The sequence below is a fragment of the Ammospiza caudacuta genome, chromosome 5, assembly GCF_027887145.1.
Source record: "Ammospiza caudacuta isolate bAmmCau1 chromosome 5, bAmmCau1.pri, whole genome shotgun sequence".
NCBI classification, from domain to species: Eukaryota; Metazoa; Chordata; class Aves; order Passeriformes; family Passerellidae; genus Ammospiza; species Ammospiza caudacuta.
The window spans coordinates 16,855,394-16,879,498 of record NC_080597.1 but is presented as its reverse complement, the minus strand read 5'-3'; the positions used below and the strand labels follow the sequence as shown (position 1 = coordinate 16,879,498).

The 24,105-nt window shown below is 40.3% G+C and overlaps 1 protein-coding gene across 5 annotated transcripts in view; it reads right to left on the bottom strand.

Moving 5' to 3' along the window:
* Positions 1-312: 312 nt before the first annotated feature.
* Positions 313-24,105, bottom strand: part of MPPED1 (metallophosphoesterase domain containing 1) — a 61,569-nt gene continuing 37,776 nt past the window's right edge. For all 5 annotated transcript variants that reach the window (XM_058805860.1, XM_058805862.1, XM_058805858.1 and 2 more), the window contains 3 exons: positions 11,828-11,943; positions 7,115-7,228; positions 313-3,647 (listed from right to left, as the gene is read on the bottom strand). In XM_058805860.1, the coding sequence (XP_058661843.1) occupies positions 3,529-3,647; positions 7,115-7,228; positions 11,828-11,943 (349 nt within the window). In that variant the 3' untranslated portion in view covers positions 313-3,528. The remainder of the gene's footprint in view (positions 3,648-7,114; positions 7,229-11,827; positions 11,944-24,105) is intronic.

The following is a 24,105-nucleotide window of genomic DNA, read 5'->3' as shown; positions in this document are numbered from 1 at the left end:
TGATCCTTCCTGGAGCACCAAAAGCAGCTGCTTGGGTGGGTGCTGAGTTCCAGCCTGCTCCTTCCTTCTAGTCAAGGAACATTTCACATCCTCAGCCGTATGTGACTGAGAGAGGTAAAAATAATCTTGTCATCTTTTTTTTTTCATTGACGTGCAGTGATATCTCCCCTATTCATTGCTGAAATGAACCAGAATTAATCTCAGCCAACAATTCTGCCTGGTGATGAGAATGCATATATTAGTGATACACATCAGCACACCTTCTTTCAGGAGCACTGCTACCTGGATAAATATCAATGAAGGTCAGCAAACGGGAGGTGGGGCAGGAAATTACTTGAGAGGTCATCCCAAATTTAAATAAAGCTGACAACTGCACAGCCAGATTTGTGGAAATCTTTCTTTTCATGGCCTCCCTTATCTGAGGTAGATCAGAAACTCAGTCTTTCTGTGCCCACAAAATTAAAATAAAAATACTCAGCTGGCCTTAATCTCCCTCTCTGTGAAGATGTGTCCTGACACCCAACTCAGAGCAGGAACTTTCCTTCCCCCAACTGCTGCCCACTCCCAAAGGATGGCATCCCAGTTCCTGACCTCTCCAGAGCTCTGATGCAGCACTCCCACAGTAGCTTTTCTCTGCCTCCCAGGCCCACCAGGCACATTCTCCCACCAAAATACATCAACTACAGGCGGTGGTTGCTGTTTTCCCCTCTCTGCAACCCAAACCTCGAGCTCATTACCCTCTGCAGGAGATGTGGTGGCTGGAAGATGGGGGAAAGAGCAGGGCACCCTCTGCTGACCCCCTTCCATAACAACTTTAATGTCCCACAGCCTGGCTCCTACCCCTGGAGAAGATGGCAGTCATTCCAACATGGAGCTGATCACATGAGCTGCACATTAAGAGACCTTATTTTTTGTTGTGTGTTGTTTTTTTTTAAGACTTTATTCGTCTAACATGCTTGACCAAAAATTACAACACTCAAGTTATGTCAAAATGATTAAATAATCTTTAAGCTTTCATACCTCAAGTACTTTAAATGATATTTTGAAGTAACAGTTGCTTTCATATCCTTTCCACATAAAAATACACAGTATTTGGAAGATACCTTAGGAAAAATTTTTTTTAAGAGAATATTTTATGGTTGACATAGAAATTTTGCTGAGGCTAATAAAAGGACCTCTTCCCTTCACTTTAACATTTAAGTGCCGTGAATGTAAACATTTCAGACTTTAACATACAGCCAATTTCCTGCCACATTTGTTGCAAACCACTTGAATTGTGACTAGATAAGCCACTTTTATTCTAACTACATGCTATTGTTCATCTTCCCAATGATGACAGGAGTTCATATTCAACTATGAATTTCAGTTCTTACTGATTTAGGAGCTGATCCTGAAATTTCTGCACAAGTAGCTCTGACAGAAGTGGCCCCATCTGACTTAATGGCAGACTGCTCATGCACTTGTGAACCACTCCCCCAAAAACCAGTTGCAGGTGTCACCTATTGTTTTGGGTTTCACTTTCAGGAAAAAAAAGCAGCACATTAGTTTAGACACATGGTCACCCAACAGATTACAAAAATGACAGACCTGTGACTTATGTTTTTGAGGGGTCTAGTGGCTTCTTGTGGATCCACAGCATGAGTCAGTTACCGGGCCTGAATGTCTCAGCTCCAGGCAGCACCTGGAAGAGCTGCTGCACATGGAAAGCCAGTGAAAAGCAGAGTTTGTGCCCACCTAGCTGAGAGTCGAGGTCACATGGCCTGGTTTTGCAACACAGGTATTTTAAATTGTTTATTTGTATAATGTACATGCAGCTGTTACATAAAACACATTTACATCCATGTAACACACACAATTCTCCAATGCACGTTTGCAGGTATGGGCTATGCACAAATCTGCAATCAGCTCTAAGCTGGCAGTGCTGTGGTGTGCCCAATGTGTGTGAACAAGATTAATGCCTAGATGCTGTCAGCCCCAAATTCAGGATGCCCACATTCAGAATACAGCAGTTAAATTATCTCCATCAAGTCAAAAGGACGTATTTGTTAGTTCAAGACAGAAATCCATTTCTTGCAGGACATGTCTGAATCCCTGGGGTTTTTCTGGTAGCTTTCTAATCAATTCTTAAACTTCTGCCTAGAACAGGACTGAAATCCCAGCAGCTTCAATAACTCTGCTAGCCCTGCAGAAGAGCTGCACGGGCAGTAGCATGACTGTGGACCATCCCAACCAGCTCCTGCCACATTCCCTGCTTTGTTTGGTGCCAAAAACAACACAACAGATGGGTTTCTACTGGGTTTGTGCTGAGCCTCTCTCAGCAGTGTCCACGAGTGGGCAAACAGCAATACCAGGTCCCCTGAGGTGACCTTTGCTCTGCACACTTTGGTGTGTACCTGTCACTCACAGCCACCCAAAAGGGAGTGCTTGAACCACACCTTGGGTTGATACCTTCCCTTGACATCCACGTTTCCCAAGGACAAAATGATCACAATGACATTTAACCACTCCTGACCAGGGCCAAATTCAAACCAGTAATCTCGTCATTGGCTGCATGTCCCATTAGCAGTTTGTAAACCAATGGTCCCAGTAGGTTTTATTTAAAATTAGTAAAATAAATTACTAATCATTGGGTGGGCTCTTTGCAGGTCCTTTCTCTTTCTTTTTTCCTTAAATACAATTACATATCTCTTTACCATATGAAAACACAGTTATATTTTTTCTTTTTTTTTTTTTTAAGGGAAATGTCATCTTTTTTTCTTTTTAAAGAGGCGAGGCCAGATTACAAATTCCTGAGTTTATACTGCACTTAACACAGTCTCCCTTCTTGAATGTTGAGCTGTTTACAGCATGCTGGCAATATGCACCATTTCCCTTGCCATCTGTAATGCCAGATGTAGTAAAACTTCATTTCAGTACAGTGAATTAGGGCCTGTATTGCATTGGTTTTGAATAGATGCAAAGACTCAGACCTGGAGGACTTGGAGAAATAGCTTTCCTCCTGTGACTGGTCATTTGTGCATCATCCTTTATATTTGCCAAGTTGATTAAGGGAAAACATCTTTACCATCATTTTTTTTTTTAACAAGAGCTCACTGAAAAACATCTGAAATGAGGAAATCCTAGTCTAAACACTTACGTTTAAACTGCAAATTTTCTTAAAGAAACACTCCTTTGAAAGACATCGTTCTTTTAATAAAGTCCAGTATACGGTATGTACAAAAGCCCCTACTAGAGATATATATATAGAGATATATATATATGTATATATATATATATATATATATGTGGAATGCATTCACTTATCTGTGTTCACAAACATTTTAATGGTGAAATGTTAGTCTTTAATCTGGTTCTGGCACCAAAATGTCTTTGTTCCTTGTCCACTTTTGTTACTCCAAATTTATCTGTGAAGAGCTAGCAGGGAAAAAAAGGATTTTGCTTTTTTGTTGAATGGTTCCCTATTGGGATTCTCAGCCAGCAATATAAAGTTGCTTATGTGTTGGGTACAACTTTAAATCCTCATTATAATCATGTGTTCCTTGGAGTAGGTAAGTCAATAACTATAGGTGGATTAAGTGGCTGGTAATTCACAGTGCACACAGATGCATTCACATAGGTGGTGGTTCCATCAGCCATGACACCATAACCTAAAAAGAAAGAAAAATTCTGGTTACTCTCATTATTCCTTATTATCTTCTTTCATTTTTAATTACCTTTATCACACAATGATAAGTGCCACATTTTTTATTACTCATAAGGAATTTAAAAATTATCTTTGTGCAAAACATAAATGTTCCCTGAATCAATACCATCTTTTTCCTATAGAATAACTTTTTAAATTGTGTAAGAAAAGCAAAATGGGCCTTCAGTAGCTGGTGGCTATTATCTCTGGCAGCCAGCACACTAGGCCTCCTTAGAAAGACAGATACTTCTCTCTGCAGAGATTTTTCTCTTTAAACTGTTTTAGTTTTGGAAAGGATGCTTCTGATGGTTTAGGGTTGCAGTCATCAGTGCAGCAAACTTTGGGCAATTTTAATCTTCCCACCTTTTTTTCCTGCCCTGTGTTGAACATCCTTTAAGCAACCAATGAAAAAAAAACATTGCTTGACTGAAGCAAGTATGTGTGCATGTGCATGAGGGCAGGATTTGCCTAGTAGGAACTTCTTCTTCCTATGTCTTTGAACTTGTTGACCAAACTTGATGGAAAGGCACTAAAATGCCTGCCCAGGCTGAGAAAAGATGGCTTTATTATTGAGTGCATTGTCTAACAGAGAAGGTGAATCACACCCTAAAACACCAGAACATTTCCACAGGAGAACACACACATCTCTGTGTCTCACCAGCGGTGAAAAAGCTTCAGCTACATCTCATGTCTGGCTAGACACCCAAGGCAAACAATTCCAGAGTTAAATCTGCAGAAAAGCAAACTTTCAGCTCTAATTCCTGCAGAAGTACAGTGAAATGCTGTTTCAGAAAGTGAAGAAGAAGCCCTTTGACAACCTTGGTGTTATGAAAAAAGAAGGCACTCTCCATTGTCAAAATCTTTTAATGAATCTCTAAAAAAACGCATAAGGTTGATTATATGAAAGCTAAAGGCCTAATGTTGGAAACTTTCACTGAAATATTATGATCAATATGAAGAACTGCATTTGACATCAGAAATACGTGATTTTGGGGAAATCACCTGGTGGAAAGCATTTGCACTAAGATTCAATCTCACCTTTCATAAAGTTAATAGTGAAATGTATTCATTGCTATATACACACTAAGCTCTAGCTATTCAAATCCTAGGTACTGAGGATCCCATGTTTTCTCTGAATGCAATTTTGTGTCTTTCACAGCACTGAAAACTGCCTAATTTGCAAACAAAGAAACAGTAGCCAAATTACTTTCTTTTTGGTTCCTTGAAACACCCTGAATAATGCAGGGCCTCCTGCACCTTCCATGGAAAGACTACACTATAATTAGGACCTAGGGAGGGAAGAAAACTCTGTCAGGCTCCTGTCACAGGAATTTCTTTAAGTCCCTTTCTGTTTACCATGGACTGACTGTTCTGAGGAAAACACAAAATGCACAGAGGAGAGTCAGCACCGCGGCTGGGACTTTCTGTCTCCTTGGCTATATATTTGAAGAGACCAGACACTTTCTTTTGCTGGAAGATTCCTAATGCTGCAGCTTTCACTCCTGTCCCACTGCCAGCAGGGTTTCCTAGGTCATGACCTCAGTGGAGTACTGGCTATACTGGGAAAAGCAGAATTTTAGCCAGAGCCTCTGCCATGCTGCTTGTCCCTTCCATGGGTGCATCAGCGGCAAGCCCATGTGCAGAGGTAGTTTTTGGCAGACATGGTAGTGCAGAGAGGGAACAGGGAAGGAACATCTCTTATAAGCACCTCTTCTCCCCAGATGTTCAGTAAATGACTGCTGCAGATGTAGCTATGCTCACTCCGAGAAAGAACTCATCTGTTCAAATCATGCATTCTCTCTACAAAGTGCAGCTTTGTTTGCACAGGCTGCCTGCAATGGGAATTCTCCTCTGCAGAGATTTAGCATCCCACTGACAAACAGGCTCTGCAGTTCCCCGTTTGTTTTCTCTAAATTATGATAGTTAACAAGAAGAGTATCTTGTTTCTGTGTTTTGATACCTACTGTGCTAACTACATTAATTCACAGGATTTACTATTCTATGGAGGTGCCATTCTCTTCCCTTGAGAGCCAAAGCTGGAGTTGGTTATAGCAGATGTGATTTTGTTTACCTGCCTGAAGCTTCATGGCTTGCTGTTTGCTTATATCCCCTGCAACCCTCTTGGCTTATAATTTCTGAAATGACAATGAGTTTGAACTGTACTCACCAGCTCTCTTGGTTGGAATATCAAAGACTGCTCTAGCAGCATTATTTATTTACTCTGTGATTTAACAGCACTTTGGACATTAACCAGGCATTAATAGGTCACTGCAGATGAGACACAGGACCTAATCCTTGAGCTATAAAATAATGATCCGAACATCTTATCCATTAATTTTACACCACCAGCCATGTCACTTCTATGTGCTGTGGTGAAAGCCTCCAGCAGCAAGTCAGAGAGGGATATCTTAGGAAGGGTTCTTCACAAAACCAGAAGTATCTGTGTGCCAGCTCCTCCAGTTTTTCCATCTCTGCCCTGCTGAGACCCACAGAGATCTTACAGCAAAGGCTGGAGCAGTCCCAGAAGCAGAAAACTGGCAGCTGTGGAGTACCTTTTCCTGCCAGTAAGTTAACTCTGCCAAAGATGGAGCAGTTGATAATACACAAGTACACGCCAATGGCTCACTCCTGCACAGCCCACTGCTTCTGCTTGGGGTGGCAGCACTGCTTGAAGCCTTCTGCCTTGCTCTGTGAACAGGACAGGCAGCATCTACCTTTCCTTTTGCCTGGAGATGAGCTCCTGCTATCACTGACTTCAGCAGAGCATATCTGTCACCATTTACTTGGCTTGTGCAAAGGGAACTCTTTTTTTTTTTTTTCCTCCAGTAAAATATCAAATAGTCAATAGAACCACTTGTTTTGTCTGAGCACAAAATGTTTCCCCTGACAAAGCAACCAAATGCATCCATAAATATCTTGGAACTTCTACACCAGTCAGTGGTGATACCCCTCTTGATTTCAACCTCATATACACTCGGATGGGGAGAGACAAGTTACTGTAAAATCTTGAAGATCAAGTCTTAGAAGCAACACTCAAAATATTCCTACCCCTTTTACAAGTACAGAAGTTAACACACAGAGGTCTTACATGAATTATTGTGAAGCACAGATTCTGCTAAGGGGAAAAAAATCCCTCCATCCTAATATTTAGTCACTTTCTGTAACTACTGGACTTGTATTCTTATTTTAAAATTCACAGTACTCATCCCTGTGAAGGAAGCATCAACCTGTTTTATAGATGTAGAAAATGAAATATAAGCTCAAGTACAAGTATTGAAATGTAGATATCAGCCAATTTCACCTCTATATATACAGCTAAATATGGTTCTGAATTCAAGTGCTTCAGTTCAGACATTCAAGTTTGAAAATGCTGGTTAAGACTTCTCTGTTTGCCATTTCTAAAAACATATACAAAAAGAAATGTGTTCTGACCTTCATGGATATGTCCAAAAACATGAAGCCTTGGCTGTATTCGTCTCTGGACTGTGTTCAGCAGCTCAACACATCCTACTCGTTGCATTTTCTTAGGAACCCAGTCTAGAAAACCTTTGGAAAAGAAAGAAAAGCTTTAAGAGAAGACAGGTAATCCACAAAGCTGTGCTATTATACAGCATTTTTGTGATTTCATGTCTCATGGCTTTTTACAAACAGCCACAGGAGAATTGAAATGGCAAAAACTGTGTCTGCCTTGGTATGCAGAAGAGGAAGGAAAGAAAAATACTGGTGGAAAACCATAAAAGCTCATCTGGATAAAAAGGACTATGATAACTCTTTCCAGGTTTTTTTTTCAAAGAATAAATATAGTCACTGCAATCAAAGCATTTTTGCACTGTTGTTAATGGGATAATTCAATGCTTTACCCCTTTTTCTTCCTGAAGAGAATGAGGTGTAAAGAGCAGTAAAACCAAAGGGAGCCTCTAAAGAATTTAAAAGAACATTTAACTATTTAAAACCAGTCCTGGGACCTACTTTTTTAGATTGAACACTTGAACCAATGTAATGGAATCTGGGCTGCCAATACTACAACTCTACTGTTATTACATTTAATGCTACAGCAGGGGAGCTCAGGTGAGGAGTCCACTACATGTCCAAAAGTGACATCCTTGAGTTAAACCACTTCATGGCACAGCAAGCCCCACTTCCCTAAACTGATGAATCTCAGATGGGAAGAGAAACTCAGGCCTTTTGCAGAAGATGTATTTAAGTGCTGCATTTACTTGCACAAAAATTGCGTAAAAATGTATTTATTATGAAAATAGACAGAAATGTTACATCAACTTGCCTCTTTATCTAAAAATACTGCAGGGGGAAGTTTACTGCCAACTGAAGTCCATGTTTCTTTCCAAGTAGTAGTATAAGGAGGATGTTGTATTGGAGTGTTTGCAACAATCAATCTGTTTTCTCTCTATTGTTCAGTCATTTTCATCAGGCTCAGATTTGGAAACCTAGAAGATAAAATCTTCCTGGTTTTATTTTGTTGTTCTGACATTTTCCCTGTGTGCCTGTCACAGCTTTGCATCTCTTGGATTTTCTGCAGTGTGAATATATTGTGCTTTTAGCCAGAGGTACAGAGCCTGGACCTGGTTTTCATACATTTACTTTTGATGTCCACTCAAGCATGGCTAAGCAGCCAACCAACTGGTTTAAAAGACGAAAAGTGTGGTATTCAAGCTCTTCGAAAAGCTCTCAGATTTGCTAGAGCTTCAGGGTAGGTTCACACATTGAGAAATACCTCTTTAGCTGCCAGTGCTTGAAAACTGGGCTCAGTAAACTGTGAGGTTTTACCAAAATGGCAAAAGTTTGCACTTGTTTCATAGCTACTCAGAGAGCTAAGTTCAATTTTCAGAAAAAAGAAAAACAAACCTGGGAGTGGGGCATCCTAAGTGCCAAAAAGAGGAAGTTCTCATCATGGTCAAAGACCTAAAGGTGCTGTTTGACACCTGTCAGGGAATGTAGAAAAAGAAAGCCCTGCTGAACTACAGCCAGGCTGAGCAATGCTCACTCCTCCTGAATTCACATGTGCCATCGAAGGGAAGTCAAAATTCACCAGAGAAAGCAGCACTTATGATGTCAAAGTGAGGCCAGCAATTCCTCTGGAATAAAGTAATGTTTGGGGTTTTTTTCAGAGTAAACATATTATAGCCATAGGTTTTATTACTCCAGTGATTTGAAACAGTTAATTGTCAAAATGTCTGCAGTGAACATAAAGCCGAAAGTATTTCCACTTCAAAAACTTCACAAACAAAAATCCATAAAATTAACTTCTCCATTAAATTAAGCATTATTTATGTTGAACATGTTTTTGTTTACATGCATTATCACCCTTCTGAAGCCTTCCCATATGTTTGCAGCTTATTATGTACACCTGACTACACAGACTAAGAATAATTGATTACACCTAGCTAACAATTAGAGTTCATCTTAGGGGTTTTTTAATGTTTGGTTACTTGAAACAGGTTTCTGCAGCTGTCAGGAAAGTATAAATCTTTGTCACAGACTATCAAGCAGACAGCTGCAAATGAAGACTTAAAGGTGAAATTAAATTAAAACCAAAGAAAATAAAGTGAACTTTTGGAAGAGAAATAAAAGAATCATAAATGGAGATCTTTAGGAAACAATAATATGCAGATATGGAAATGAGCATTAACACTGATCCCATAATCAAAAATTCTATATTTCATAAGCTATGAAATACATTGCATATCTGTGTTAATAATAATAAACAGGTTACTAATAAAATGGTCCAAAACAGCTGTTCTGACCTTTTTTCCTCATCCTCTGTGAACCTCCCATCTATTCTGTTTTAGAGTAGTGCTTTGGGATGAAGTAGTGTTTCATCCCAAAGCACTACTCTAAAACAGAAGAGAAAAATTACTTGGATTTTTGTTACATGGCTAAATGAAAATCAAAGTTCATTAACTCTTAATGGTTCTTCTGCATCTAAATCAGACCATTTCAAATCTATATAATAATGTATTATTAATTAGTTCAGAAGGATGCACACTCTTGAAGTGAGGGAATCAGAGAGCAGCACAGAAAATGGATGGTGGGCAGAATTTAGGCAGCCATGCTGCAGAAAAAAGCCCAGAATTTGCAAGAGGACTGATTGCTATTTATGGTCATTAGGAACAACGCTAGTGAGGTTCTGAGTTCCAAGATGAGAACAACAGGAATCAGCTTTCTGGTTAAAATAATTGGCTGGGGGGGTTCAAGGGGGATCCTGTCTCCCAAAGGGTCTGTGGACAGAGCTGCACAATGAGGTGGGTCTGTAAGTTAAGCAGAGTGCTCAGTTCTTTCAAGTGTCATATATTTGTTGCCATGGGAGTCAGGGAGACCAACAGCTCCTGCCCTCAGGCAGAGGGTTCTGTGCTTGAGCCATCTATTAATGCATCAATAAGAGAGAGACAAAGAAACAGGGACTTCTAAAAAATAAAGGAAATTCTAGGGGGATGATTGAAGATAAAGAATTAAAAGGGAAAAAACCCCATTTACTGAGCCATGGAGATGGAGGGAATTCACATTACTCCATTACAATCACTGGAGATGGGTGGCCTTTCCTCAAAATTCCTGCAATTATTAATTACTTTTCAATTATTAAATTTACTATTAAATTCATTATTAAAGTCTGCCTGTTGAGTGCCAGCTCGCCAGTGCTCTTTAGGGGTCCTCCTCCCTCTCCTGATGCCTGAGGCTACTGGAGAGGCCTGGTGGCTAAAGCAGCAAGCTGGTTGAATCTCCAATTTCCAACATTAGATTTCAAGTGAATCTCCAGTCAGCTGAAGTTTGAATTGTTCTACAGCTGGCCAGCTGGCTTTAAAAAGGGTTTTCAAAGTGCTGAAAAAGCTTCTGAAAAAGTTTTAAATATGACTTATAAATAAAACTACATGAAAGGCACAGCATTGTGCCTTGGAACCTAGGAGGGATTACCCCCATACCAATGGCTTGGAGCTGATATCTCAGGGCTGAAACAATATCTGACATCCACTTTTACAATACAGGCTCATATTAAAATCAGTCTGTGGCATGGCATGAGACTCCACTTAGGTGAAGAATCAAAACACACACCCCTAACTGTGAGAAACTGCTCACAAAGAGCTACTTTCCCCCAGGATTAGTGAGCAGTGGAATGCAAACATGTCTTTCTAAAGAAAACAAAACACAAACCCTTTAGATACTTTCTCCTCCAAGCTCTGAAAGAGAAGAAAGGGTGGAAGATGAGGGTTTTAGCTTCAGGAAATTGGGGAATCTAAAGGTTTAAAGAAACCAACTGCCTCCATTTCACGCAAAGCACAGTAAGGCTCAGCAGAACACTTGAGTACAAGCTTCTTGTTCATGTCTACTTATTAAATTAGTGAGAGTCAAACACACAGTTGCATTAAATATAGACTGCTGTATGTTAAATACATTGAAAAAAAGCTTAAAAGCCTTAAGCCTTTACTGAATCTGGACAAGTTTGTGTGATTGTATTTTTTCTGTAGCAAAGGTAATGTCCAAATTTTCTAGGAATACGAGAAATCTCTTATAGATAGATAGCTTTTATATCACCTATATTAAAATTATTGGAAAATGTACATGCAAAACTATTTCTTTTTAAACTCTTCATGTTGCCAAATTGTATTACAGATAAGCAATTCAACCATCCTGTCCAAAGAATGGGCAAACAATGGGGAGCATCTGGGTTTGTAAGGCAGAAGGTGCACCAACTCAGCATAATGAGGGAAAAAAGAGATTCTGGGTACTTGTTGGTGGGAGAATGCAGTAGCAAGTCAGGGAGAAAGTGATAAAAAATAAAATCCTAATCCTGCATTTCTCTTCAAACAGGCTCCATGGAGTAATTTCATCCATCTAGTAATTTCAACAGTGGCAGATTAGAAATGTGCATAGGAAAACTAGACCCTGCTTATTTGTAAAGCTCATTATGGCTTTATGTGTTAATATTTTATTTTTAAAGCCATTATTTAATTCCCTGCCATTGAGCAGAGGTATCATAGGTAATCATGAGCTGAAGTCCTGGTGCTGCTGAAATCAGTATGCATGTTGCTTTTGACTTTTGTAAGTGAGGATTGCACTCTTTTTCTAAGGAGAGCCATCAGTTACCATATAATCATCTGAAATACACAGCTAAGAGCACTATTATTTTCTTACCGAGAGGTGGTCCATGTGTTATAAGAATATCTATTCCATCTGGAATAAGGTTCCATTTCTCTAATAGTGCTTGGCCTCGTGGAAGATTAAAGCCCCAGCCATAAAACCAAGGTTGCCTGCCAAGAGAGGAGGAGAATGTCTTCAGTGCTACTTCCATGTACTGGTTATCTAATTAAAATACTGAGATTGACTCTTTGCTACCATGGAATTTGAAGACACAAATAGCATTAATTTTCTTTGTGTGCACAGTAAGCCCCTCTTTCCATACTAGCAGTGTAGTTCAACTTGTATGGCAAATACGAGCAGTCCTCCCCGCTTTCAGTAGGCAGCACAGAGTAAAATATTCACAGTATTGCTCCAGCTACTTACAAGGCCTGGATACCAAGATCTCCATGTGTGGATTATCACGCTGACTCTCACAACATTTAGAAGAACAGCTGTCTCAGACACCTTCACGTGATTTATGTTTCACATTGGCTCCCAGCACGTTTGGCCCTTAGCCTATGACCAGCTGGGCAAGGACAGACCCTGGCACCATGACAGATCCTGCTCCAAAGTCAGAGATATCATCTCTGCTGCTTTGTTTCCCTAATTGGATACATCCCACCAGAACAAGAATGCTGCTGCTTCTCTTACACACAAATTTCTTCTGTCCTCTGGTGTGCTGACTTGCTTTTAAGTAAGACTTTCCATATTCAGGATTCCTTATCAGACAGGCATTTACATTTTTTAAAACATACTCATGGAGCAGCTCATCATGGAGCAGCAGGACTGTAACACTGCTAGTCAGAATATAATTTATCTGTATCTTGCTATCCCATTGATTAAAAAACTATATTTCACAGCAATTATACCACAGTGTTAAATTATGTCTTGCTGACTAGGCTCTAATTCTAGGTCATAAAATTGAGGGGTTAGTTTTAGGTTGGAAGTTTTAATAATTTTTTGACTGACGTCCTGTGGCCATACTCATATTTGAAGAGCAATGAACAAAAACAGGCTCAACTGCTGATAACTGAAAGGCTTTCTTTCTCATCCCCTGCCTCTTCATCACATGCTCTGGATAACCAGGGTTTTGAGAAACAGGTGTCTCAGGGGAAAAAAAAAAGGTGACTCTTCGAACATCTGCTATTGGGACCAGAAATATATGTCCCAGCCTCCAGAAGCTGTGATGAGAGAGGTGAAGAAGGTGTGTGAAGGAGAAATGCCAACAGCACTAGCAGTGAAACACAAATCTTATTCTGAGTAACATTGCTCAGGCCAAGGCAGCTGGCTAAGGCACATCCCTGCATCAGGCCACAAACTCACACTTCTCTGGTTCCCTGTTCAGCATTCCAAGCAGCCTTTCCTCACCTTCCTGCTGCCAGGGTCCAGAGAGAGACTCAGGGGAGACCTTATCTCTCCAAAGTTACCTGAAAGGAAGTTTTAGAAAGGTGGGAGTTGGGTCTCTTCTCTCAGGTAACAATAAATAGGACAAGAGGATATGGTGTTAAGTTGCACCAGGGGAGATTTAGATTGAATATGGGGAAAAATTCTTCCCTGATAGGTCAAGTAGCTAAGTCACCATGCCTGGAAGCATTTAAAAGATGTGCAGATGTGGTACTTGGGGACATGGTTTAGTGGCATCAGGTTTATGGCTGGACTCGATCACCTCAGAGGTCTTTTCCTAAACAATTATGGGATTCTCCCAACTGACTTATTGTGCAGCAAGGTACCAGCAATGTTACCATGTGACATTGCCACACAGCAACCACACAAGCTCTGTGGAGCTGGATCTGCCCCTCCTTACATTCAGCTCACCAATGAGATAAGGAAATTATGCTTACCACACAGGAATGCCTTGAAAATAAAAAACCTGAAGTTTGTGAGGTGCTTGGATATTACAGAAGTGGAAGGCTTTGTAAAAATATGCAGTGGTTGGCTTTTTCTAAACTCTTCATCCTTTCCTGCCTTGGGATTGCATTCCACACCTAACAGGCCAAGTATTTTTCTTCACCGAGAAGAAAATACTCAACTGTTGGGCAAATTGTAGGCCCAGGATAAGTTCTCTAGCAGCAAGATCTCACTGACAAAATATTTGCAAGGGCAAATACGTGGCAAAAGAAGTGTCAGCACAGTAAACCATGTATTTTAAGTCACTGACAGTTTCAATGGATATGCCAGGAGTGGGCAGAGACAGGATTGTCCCTGGGTCCCTGATGGGAAGCGAGGAGAGGCACTGTCCATAGGTATGCCAGACGGAAAAAGGAAACCAAGGGGAAAGACCAGTATTTGCCCAAGAAGCAAAGGTCAAAAACTCACAAAATAATTATTTTAAGACTACAATGAAGCATTTTTAAAGAGAAATATTCGTGACTGCCACACGTCTCACCAGAAGTCAGCTTAATTCTGCTGAAATCCAGACAACCACAAACCACATAGGCAGCTGTGAGAGCCTCTGCCTGCCTCTACCAGGGCTGGACTACACACGGCCACTTTCTAAAAAAGCTCATTTCCCCTTATGAATAGGCATGATCTGCTTATTAAGACAAGAAGCACTTTCCCCCATCCCTCCCTCCTCCCTCCCTCGCTCCCTTTGTGGTGACTGCAGCGGGGCTGGTAAGTTATGCATGCTGGAGCTGTTCTTTTGTGAAGGGGAGATGTTACAACTTGTGTGATTTGCCATTATGCTGTCTTTTGTGACAATCCTGAGATGGAAGGAAATGTCTGGAATATTTCTGGCAAAAAAAAAAAAAAAAAAACCCACCAGGTCCAAGAAAGTATTCAGTGGAGGATGTTGGCATGCTTTACATTGGAGAGAATAAAGACAAATCACACACTTCAGTGCCCCCAACCCCAAAGCAAATACCATCTTTATAAGCATATAGGGATTTTATAAATCCCCAAGCCCCTTCTTCTGAAAATTTATTACAAAACAGCTATAAAAGTTTCTGAGTAGGAAAAAAAGCCTTCTCCTCTAATACCCACTAATGAGCCCATGACCCGAATATCATGCAAAGACAACCTTGTTTAAAATTTGCATTTATGATAGAACCTGAAAACTAAGTTAAATTCTTTATGTAGAGTACATGGAATTTCTGTATTCCCAGTTAGAGGTTACTCAGGAAAAGTGTAATTATTTTTCTAATGTATTTTTCAATAATCTTACATTTGACGAAGAAAATATTGCCAGCTATGTTCTACAAGAGAAAAATCCACTATTATGAGAAAAAAAGAAACCAACTCAAGAAAAATTTATTTGGCAATTAAAGACATACGTCATTAATGTATTTCACCTTTGAAGTGAAGCACTCATCTGTAGAAATGTACTTTGATTTAGGTCTTACCTTTTTCAAGAGAACAGCTTGAGTGTTTCCAACACTCTACTGAAATTCAACCTGTTTGTTATTTTGATAAGAATAGATTGTCTACATGTAAGATTCAAGGGGGAAAATATATCAGAGGTGAATTTGTTTACAGCACAATTAACCTTATGTTTAAAACATTTGATCAAATTTTGCAGGCCAAATAATCTGCCACACAAAAAGGGCTGAATTATCAGAGTTTGTGCTAGAAATCGGATGTTGCTTTATGTACTGAATTTCTATCTTTCTGTTCTAAAGTAACCATTGGAATAATTTTCTTACAGAATGATAGTTGCTATGACAACCATAGCAAATTTTCCTTTTCTGAAACAGATGTCTCATTTAGTTGAAAATTAGAATGTGAAAAACCCATGGGAAAAATTAATTCAAACTTTAACAGAACACTGACTACAATGTAATCTCTTATAGGTTAACCCCTTAACATCTTTCTGCACTCCTATAGTAACCTTCTCATAAATTCTAATTAAACTAGTTTAACCTCCTAGGAATGACCTTCTTAGCTATCATTAGCACTTTAGTTGTCTTTGAAAGGATCATTTCTGTTATAATAGCAACAGAAAAAAGTCGTACTAAAAAAATAATGGTCAAACATATTATCACCCTAATTATTTATTAGGATTTTTTTTTCTTTTATTCAGCTACTATGGGAAAGAGCTAATATGTAGCCCAAGAACTCTTTTGTCATTTAAATGGGCTTTACTTAGCTTTACATGTGATCTACTGCAAAAGGTGGGGATACACCACACACATCTGACCTGCCCGTTATGAGAAAACTAAAGGTTTTTCATTTTCAAATCAGTGGTACCCATCTCAGTCTGACAGGCAGCCCTAAAAACAAGGGATACTTGACTGGGGAGAACTATCAATGCACATGGATTTTTCTATTACAAGCAATGAAAGACTAAAATTTGATTCTCCATTGCCTTGATTCAATTGAAACCTTTTAACTCAAAGAATGGCTTCCTTCCTTTCCAGCTCAAGGGGAGTCCTCATAGTACCTGGGCACCCCTGCAAACAAACAGGGCAGAAAACCAGTGACACTCCCAGAAACATCCCCCCTTTGCAGGGCTGGGGGTCAGCTAACACAAGAGCTGCAAGATTTACTGCAGCAGCTGCCTCTAGGCTGCCCAGCTGAGTAACACAAATCTTGCCACCCGCAGGCACCAATTACCCTCTTTGACTTCAAGGGAAAAGCCCAGGAGCCACAGGGAGCTCTGGGTGGTTTGACTGAACAGCAGCGGTGTTTCAATGGGATTGGTGGGCAGCATGCTGCAAGCACCCTGGTAGCAAAAAGTGCAGAACTGAAACACATTGTACCTCCTAATTTCTTTTGCTTCCTATAAAAATCTTCTATTTTTCCACAGCTGGAAGGCACGTTCTCTCTCTAGAATTCCTTTGCTTACCAAATAAATTTCAAAGGTTCACAAACACATGCAACTTGCTTCAGTCTTTTCTCCACAACAGTTGTTGTCATTTTTCTCCTACAGGAATATCAACAGATATTGGTTGGTGACTGTCAAGAAACTCAGTGGGAAAAGAATGGACCAAATCACCTTTCTCAATCCTGATCCTCTTCCTGAAAGAAGCAAATATTCCATATTTAGAAGAGTGGACTACCCATGCTGAAAGCCATACTGAGAGGAGTGGCTGGTCAAAGGCCATGGAGCATGAAAAGCAGATTCCACAGTGGCAAACACAAGCAAAACTCCAACACACCCAGATTCCCAGTCCAAAAAACTCTCTGTTGGACATTTAAGTCTCATTTTTCCTGGTCTTGATATCATCTTACTATCACAACAAGCTACAGTCCTGTGAACATGGGTGTACAGTACTATACACACTGCATACCTTCCCTGGTGGGCAGGTTCTTCAGGTGTTCATATTTTTCCATTCCCCATCACTGCATCAGCTGAATTTAACCAATCACTGCATTTGCCTTTTTAGCCTTTCCTCATTAAAGGAAATTGAGGAATTAAAGGAATTAAGTAATTAACTATTTTACTGAGTATTTATATTATTTTTAACTCTACTTTCTCACCAAGTAAGCATTCACTAAAGTTCATATTTTTGGGGTTTATTTTGTATCGGCCATTTCATCTAAAGTAGTTGTGAAATAACACAGAGCTTTTTATCTTTTCCTTCTTGCATGCAAAAGGGCCATCCAAAGCAGGAAGGAAAAGGACAAAAGCAGCTATCAGCCATTGGTGCTAAGCCTTCTGGCAGGGCACTGTTTGTTTATAGGCTTTGAAATTTCTTTCAGTACCTGGGCATCTGAGCCAAACATAACTGAAATGTAAGGAAAAACATGTTTCAGAAATCTTCAGGAGCATGAGAAGACTTATGAGTAACTTCCATGTAAGAGAGGAGAGGATGATGAGATTTTTAGAGAATAGCAGTGGGCAAAAAGAATTAAACTGTGCAAAAAAGAATTTTTTTTTAATTATTCTTAATATTGAAGCCAGATCTTTTTAAATGAAAGTTAAGGCCTTGTACTAACTAATAAACAGAAATGATGCAACTCAAATCCTCTACTGGCCATGACACACAACTCTGCTTCCATGGGGAAGTTTGCCTTACCTGCTTTGCATCCAAGGTTGTCACTCTTGGAACTCTGAATCAAATTAAATTATTGTTTTCACAAAAGGAAAGAAGGATAAAAATCTGAGTATAGCTCTTTGTCAGTAATTATTTCTCTTGCAATTCGAGTTACACATGAAATCATTCATCTTTTGTTTAGTAAAGGATTTCATACAGCTCTGACTGCAAAGAAGAAAAAATGAGCTATGACTAATAGGAACTGATAATTTCTAAACATTAATCTGTTATAAAACAATGAAAAATAAAATGAAATCTACTTTATCTTCATAATAAGAAAACAAGAAGGTAACAGGTAAGGAGGAAAATTAATGAAAGACTGAATTTAAAATATGCCAGTACCAAATGCAGATAGTTTATCTCATTCTTCTGGAAAGCAAATGATTATACCCCATCTGATATTTTTTAAAAATAATAAAGCAAACAAAGGTAGAAACTAATTTGGAATAATTAGTCAAAAGATTCAATGCTGAGGGTGCAGATGTAGAACTGTACAGACTTTCAGAACAGTCTGAGGGATTTAATGCAGAGATGAGGTCTTGAGTTCCTGATATCTCAGAGCCTGTTCCCCCAGTCTCTTGAGTTCTCAGGATGTAAAACTAGAGATACAGCCAGGTTATCCAGCCCATATTTGAGATACTGATAGCTGGCAGCCACAGAAAGAAGGGTTAGGAGAGGAATTAACTGCCCCTCTGTTTTCAGTCACCATCTTATTTTAAATGTAAAACCTACCAAGACGGGGCCAACCCAGAACAAAAAAGAAATTTGATGCCCATCTATGCATGACATCTTTTCGTTCACTGTCAGATGCTCAGACAGCTGAAATAAAAAAATGTTCTTCCTCACTTCCAGCTAGCTGGTGTTTGTTGTAGTCTGCTAAGACACTGCAGGTGTTGGCCTGAGGAGATGGAATACCCCTTTTAGGGGCTCTTTCAGATAAAACATGACTAAAATACGTAGGATATGTAATAAGTACCCTGAGAAACAACAAAAAAGGCTCTCACAGTAGCCACTGAGCTACTGAGCCCCCCAGTTACAGTCAGGCCCAAGAGTTACTCCCTCTAGTAAGTCACCAGGTTTACATTCTTGTCTCTAAATACCAGGAGTGATCAGGCCATATGGACTAACTGTCTGCCAGTTCTTTTCTGATTTTCCTCCCTTTTTATTTTTTTTACCTTCTTTTACTTAGAAAATTCAAATCCATTTTGATTTAAACAAGCATGAAAACGCTTCCAAAACTAATAAATTATTGCAACATGTGTGCATATATGCATGAAGTGTATTATTAATAATGTTTCCAATCTAGCAACAGATGAACTCGCTTCTTGTTTAAAAAAGCACATACTGATAGTTCATATGCCATGTGTCTACCCGAAGTGAACAAAATCCAAGCAATCCTAAATTCCATGTTTACGTTTTCCCACACTCCTAAATTCACTCCACAGTGCAGTGGTGGAAACAAACTGCTGCAATATAGCTTTCTATACCAAAAATATACATGTTTAACAGGTATCCTTCACCTATCTAGGAATCTGAGATACCTTAAAAATGTACTTATCTGATGTAGATTACACAATTAGAAATATTTGACACGCATAGGTGCAACCCCATGTTGTAATATCCAGAAAGCTTTGTCTGAAAAAGGGAAATTAGGACCTTCTGAAGAAGGACAAGAAACTCAAGAGGACTACAAGGATGTTGTTGGTTATGCAGGGAAAAAAGTAGAAGGGTCAATTCCCAGATAAAGCCTAATCTGCCTACTGATGTAAAAGACAGTAAAAAAATAAGTACATTGGCAACAAAAGGATTGCCAAGGAGAATCTCCATATTTTATTGGTTACAGGGGGAAAAATGGTGACAAGGACTGAGGAAAAGGCTGAGGTACTCAATACTTTCTCTGCCTCACAGAAACAGTCAGACTGGTTGTACTCATTGTACAGAGACGCTGAGCTGGAAGACAAGGACAGGGAGCAGAATGGAGCCCCATAATCCAGGGGGAAAGAGTCAGTGACTGCTACGCCACTGACCCTGAGGCACACCCAAGTCTCTGGGGCTGGATGGGATCCACCCAAGAGCTGAGTGTCATCACATGCAGGACACCCAGGGAATCAGCTCCAGCCAAGGTGGGTTTGGGACAGATGGCTACTGCTTGACCCACCCAGCTCCTTCTGTGACAGGGTGAACCCCTCAGCAGATGAAAGAAAGGTGGTTGTGTTTCCCTGGACTTTAGAAAGCCTTTGACACTGTCTCCCACACATTCTCCTGGGGACACCGGCTGCTCACAGCCTGGGTGGGCCCTGCTTCACTGGGTATAAAACCGGGCTGGTGGGGAATGGAGCCACATCCAGGTGGGGCCAGCACCAGTGGGGTTCCCAGGGCTCAGCACTGGGGCCAGTCCTGTTTAATGTCTTCACTGATGATCTGGACAAGGGGATCAAGGGCACACCCAGTCAGTTCATGGACAGCACCCAGCTGGATGGAGTGTGGATCTGCTGGAGGGCAGGAAGGCTCTGCAGAGGCATCTGGACAGGCTGGATCCATGGGCCCAGGCCAGTGCTCTGAGATTCCACAAGGCCAAGGGCCCAGTCCTGCCCTGGGTCACACCAACCCCCTGCAGCTCCAGGCTGGGGCAGAGGGGCTGGAAAGATGGGAAAGGCCCTGGGGGTTCTGGGGACAGCGGCTGGACAGGAGCCAGGCGTGCCCAGGGGGGCAGGAGGCCAATGGCACCTGGGCTGTGCCAGCCATGGTGTGGCAGCAGGGCCAGGGCAGTGACTGTCCCCTGGGCTGGCACTGCTGGGGCCACACCTCAGATCCTGGGGCACTTCTGGGAACCTCAGGACAAGAAATGGACATGGAGGGGCTGGAGCGTGTCCAGAGAAGGGAACAGAGCTGGGGAAGGGGCTGGAGCACCAGGAGGGGCTGAGGGAGCTGGGGGGGCTCAGCCTGGAGAAAAGGAGGCTCAGGGGGGCCCTTCTGGCTCTGCACAACTCCCTGACAGGAGGGGACAGCTGGGGGGGATCAGGCTCTGCTCCCAGGGAACAAGGGACAGGATGAGAGGAAATTGTCTCAAGCTGTGCCAGGAAGGTTCAGGTTGGACATCAGGAGGAATTTTGTCATGGAAAGGGTGCTCAGGCACTGCAAGGGGCTGCCCAGGGAGGTGGTTGAGTTACCAGCCCTGGAGATTCAGAAGATGTGTAGATCTTAGGGCCATGGTTTAGTGTTGGCCCTGGCAGTGCTTGTTTTATGCTTGGACCTGATCTTAGAGGCCTTTCCCAACCTAAACAATTCTATTTGCTTCCAATTTTGTCTGCTTTCTTAGTGGTGAAGAAAAATCCTCATTTTAATTCATTTTAAACAATGCTAATTTATTAAATGAAATAATTTATGAACAGCAATTCCAAAGGAAGTGTTCTGTGTTAAAACAGTTTCACAAGTGGTAAATTACTTTTCCCCTTAAAATCCAGTCAGGGAAAAGAGAAAGAACTCAGACAGCTTTGTTACAATTAGTTCCTGTGCCAGTGGCTCTATTTACACTTCTTCATGTAGAGCCACCATTTCCTTCTTGATGTAGTAACACCTTTACTGTGTTAAAACCTGGGGAAAATGCACACATACAAGCTACCAAGGAGTAGGGAGGCTGATTCTCACCAGGTGTAAATGGCTTGAAAGCTGGTGGAGCACTGCCAAGCTACTCCAGCTGAGAATCAGCTCCACACAGACCCACTCTGAACTAGTTGGCTATTTGTGCTTCTCTTGGAATATTGCCAAGGGGCTCATCACAGTGCCCAACTGTGTTTACATCTTTGAAACACCCTGAAATTGCTGCTGTCTGGGACTACAGCTCAGACTACAGACAGAGCTGGTAGTCTTTTTGTTCAAGAAGAAAAAAAATGGGGGGAAAAGCAGCAAAACAACAACAACAAAAAAAGCACTTTAAACTTTAAAATCAGCTCTGTCTCATAAAATTAAACTTTCAAGCAAATGTGAAAAATAAAGAGAAAACTGCTGTGGGGGATAGCAATTTCACTCTTGTGGTTTATGGACTGCAGGAAAGTGAAGCCAATTCCCCATAGTGAGATTACAGGTCTCCTCTTCTACAGGTCTTAAATTAAAAACCATCTGAATCCAAAGTGAGCTAGTTTACTGGATCAGAAGATTCAATTATTTCTGCTAAGTAACTGAACGTGAACTACTTCCTTTTAATAATATACAACTAATAATTACTGCCCAAGAAAGGACTTTTCCCTACCAAGCTAATTAAACTAAAGCAATATACTTTTCAACTGCTCTCTAATTTAACTAAAGGGAGGAACATTGAAAAGCAAATGCAAATCTCCACTCACATGAAGATATCCAAAGCCACACAAAATGTTCAGACATTACAAGAAATAGGATTTTCCCAAAATTGTTATGTTGAAATCAACACAATTTCTGGTCTATATTCAGCATACATGCACTTGTACACATACTACACTTGTACAGACATGGTGGAAGAGGTCTACTGCAAAGTGAGCTCTTATTTTGGCTTCATTAACTGCTTACACTCCCCCTGCAAGAGGTCACAGTGAAATGTGTTAAGGAACTGGTCCATATCCCTAATACACAACAGGCAAGAGGTTTCTAGAGTACTGATTTTCCTGTGTTGTGATGCTCTGTTCCAGACTCCTCAGCCCCAGGCAATGCTGAGAAGAAATTTTATTTGAGAGAAAACATTTTCTGGAATGTTCATCAACAAGAAAAGAATAAAAAAAAGTGATATTCTAAACTGCTGTGACTCAGGAATACCTAATAACTAGAACTTATTGGTTTGACTGTGAGGTATTTATGGACTACAATAGGTGTAGTTCAGTCCACATTTTCATTTGTTCACATACCTACTGCAGAGTTTATATAGTTAATAACAACTATACTCGTTCAACATAGAAAATTCACTTGGAATTAACAAATTTTTATTTTCTTCCATGCACTTTTTCCAAAAATGTTAACGATTCTTGCTAATTCATTTCAGTCACTTAATTAGTATGGAAGTATTCATTAAAAAGACCTCTCCTGAATTCAGTATGATTGCTCACACAAGCAGTAGCACCTGTATACTCAGAGCCTGCTGAATGACATTCACATCTCCTGTATTTTCAAGTCATGCAGAAAATGAAAGGCTTTCCAAGACAAATTTATCACATCAAATGCACCAATTTAAGCTATTTTTTGTTGTTGTTAAACAAAAGAAAAAATAAGGAGAAAAATGATCCAGTGATCCATTCCTGATGCTAAAACAGCAGGATGTTAAATCTCACTTTCTGCCACTGGAAGACCTTTCACAGTCCAGAAGTTCAGTGTTGTTCAGCTCTCCACACCGCTTTCCCTGAACAGCTGAGCTTAATAGATCAAAATAATTTTGCAGGAAAAACCATGCTTATGATCTTCCATATGCTGCAGACTAAACTACAAGTGCGGTGTGGTTTTAAGTAGTTTTAGAAGCACCACTTCCAAAATGGAAAATGGTTTCTTGTAAGTATGAAAGAGGAAAAAAAATATATCCCTCCAGCATTCTGTTAAAATAAAATTAAACCTGTATCTGTGTGCCTCAGAATGATGATATATGTTAACAGGAGGACGAACTTTTCTCTTCTGAACATGTTGCTATTTCTTACACATCTGTCACGTCTTACCTACCTTATACTGAATGCCTGAAAGAAAATATCTTCAGCATTCTCACCACAGTAAAACAGCCACATCAGGTAGGCTTAGATGCCAAACTTCTCTCAAAAATTTCTGAAACCTGAGATGCCTCATTTCTAAATAGTGAGTAGAGTATTATTCCCATTGACTACTTTCATTTTTTTCAAGAACCACATCAAGTCTTCCTAAATTACTCACTTCTATTGCCTGCCTCAAAGTCACTAATTAAAACAACTACAAATAGTTCCCAACTTTAACAATCAGGGAACATCTACCACTTTTAAAATATATTTCTGAGCAGCCAAACCCAGCAGTCTATAATTCATCCACATCCAGGATTTCTGCATCCATCCAAACAAAATTGTAGCACAGACATGGAAAACAAACCATCTGCTCAGAAATCCACTTAATCTGAAGTTTGGAAGTGTTTTAGAGGGAATTTTCCTCAGGAAACAGTACAGAAGCAAGTGCACTTCAGTTATTTGTATTTTTATCTTCTGACCAAGTGAGAGTGCAGCACAAAAAGAACATAAAAGGATCAGATATTTTACTAAGAAAAACATCTAGTATGGTTTTGTCCAGTAATAAAACATTTTTGTTATGTGGAAGATGCTAAATAAGTTTTTTTATTTGAAAGGG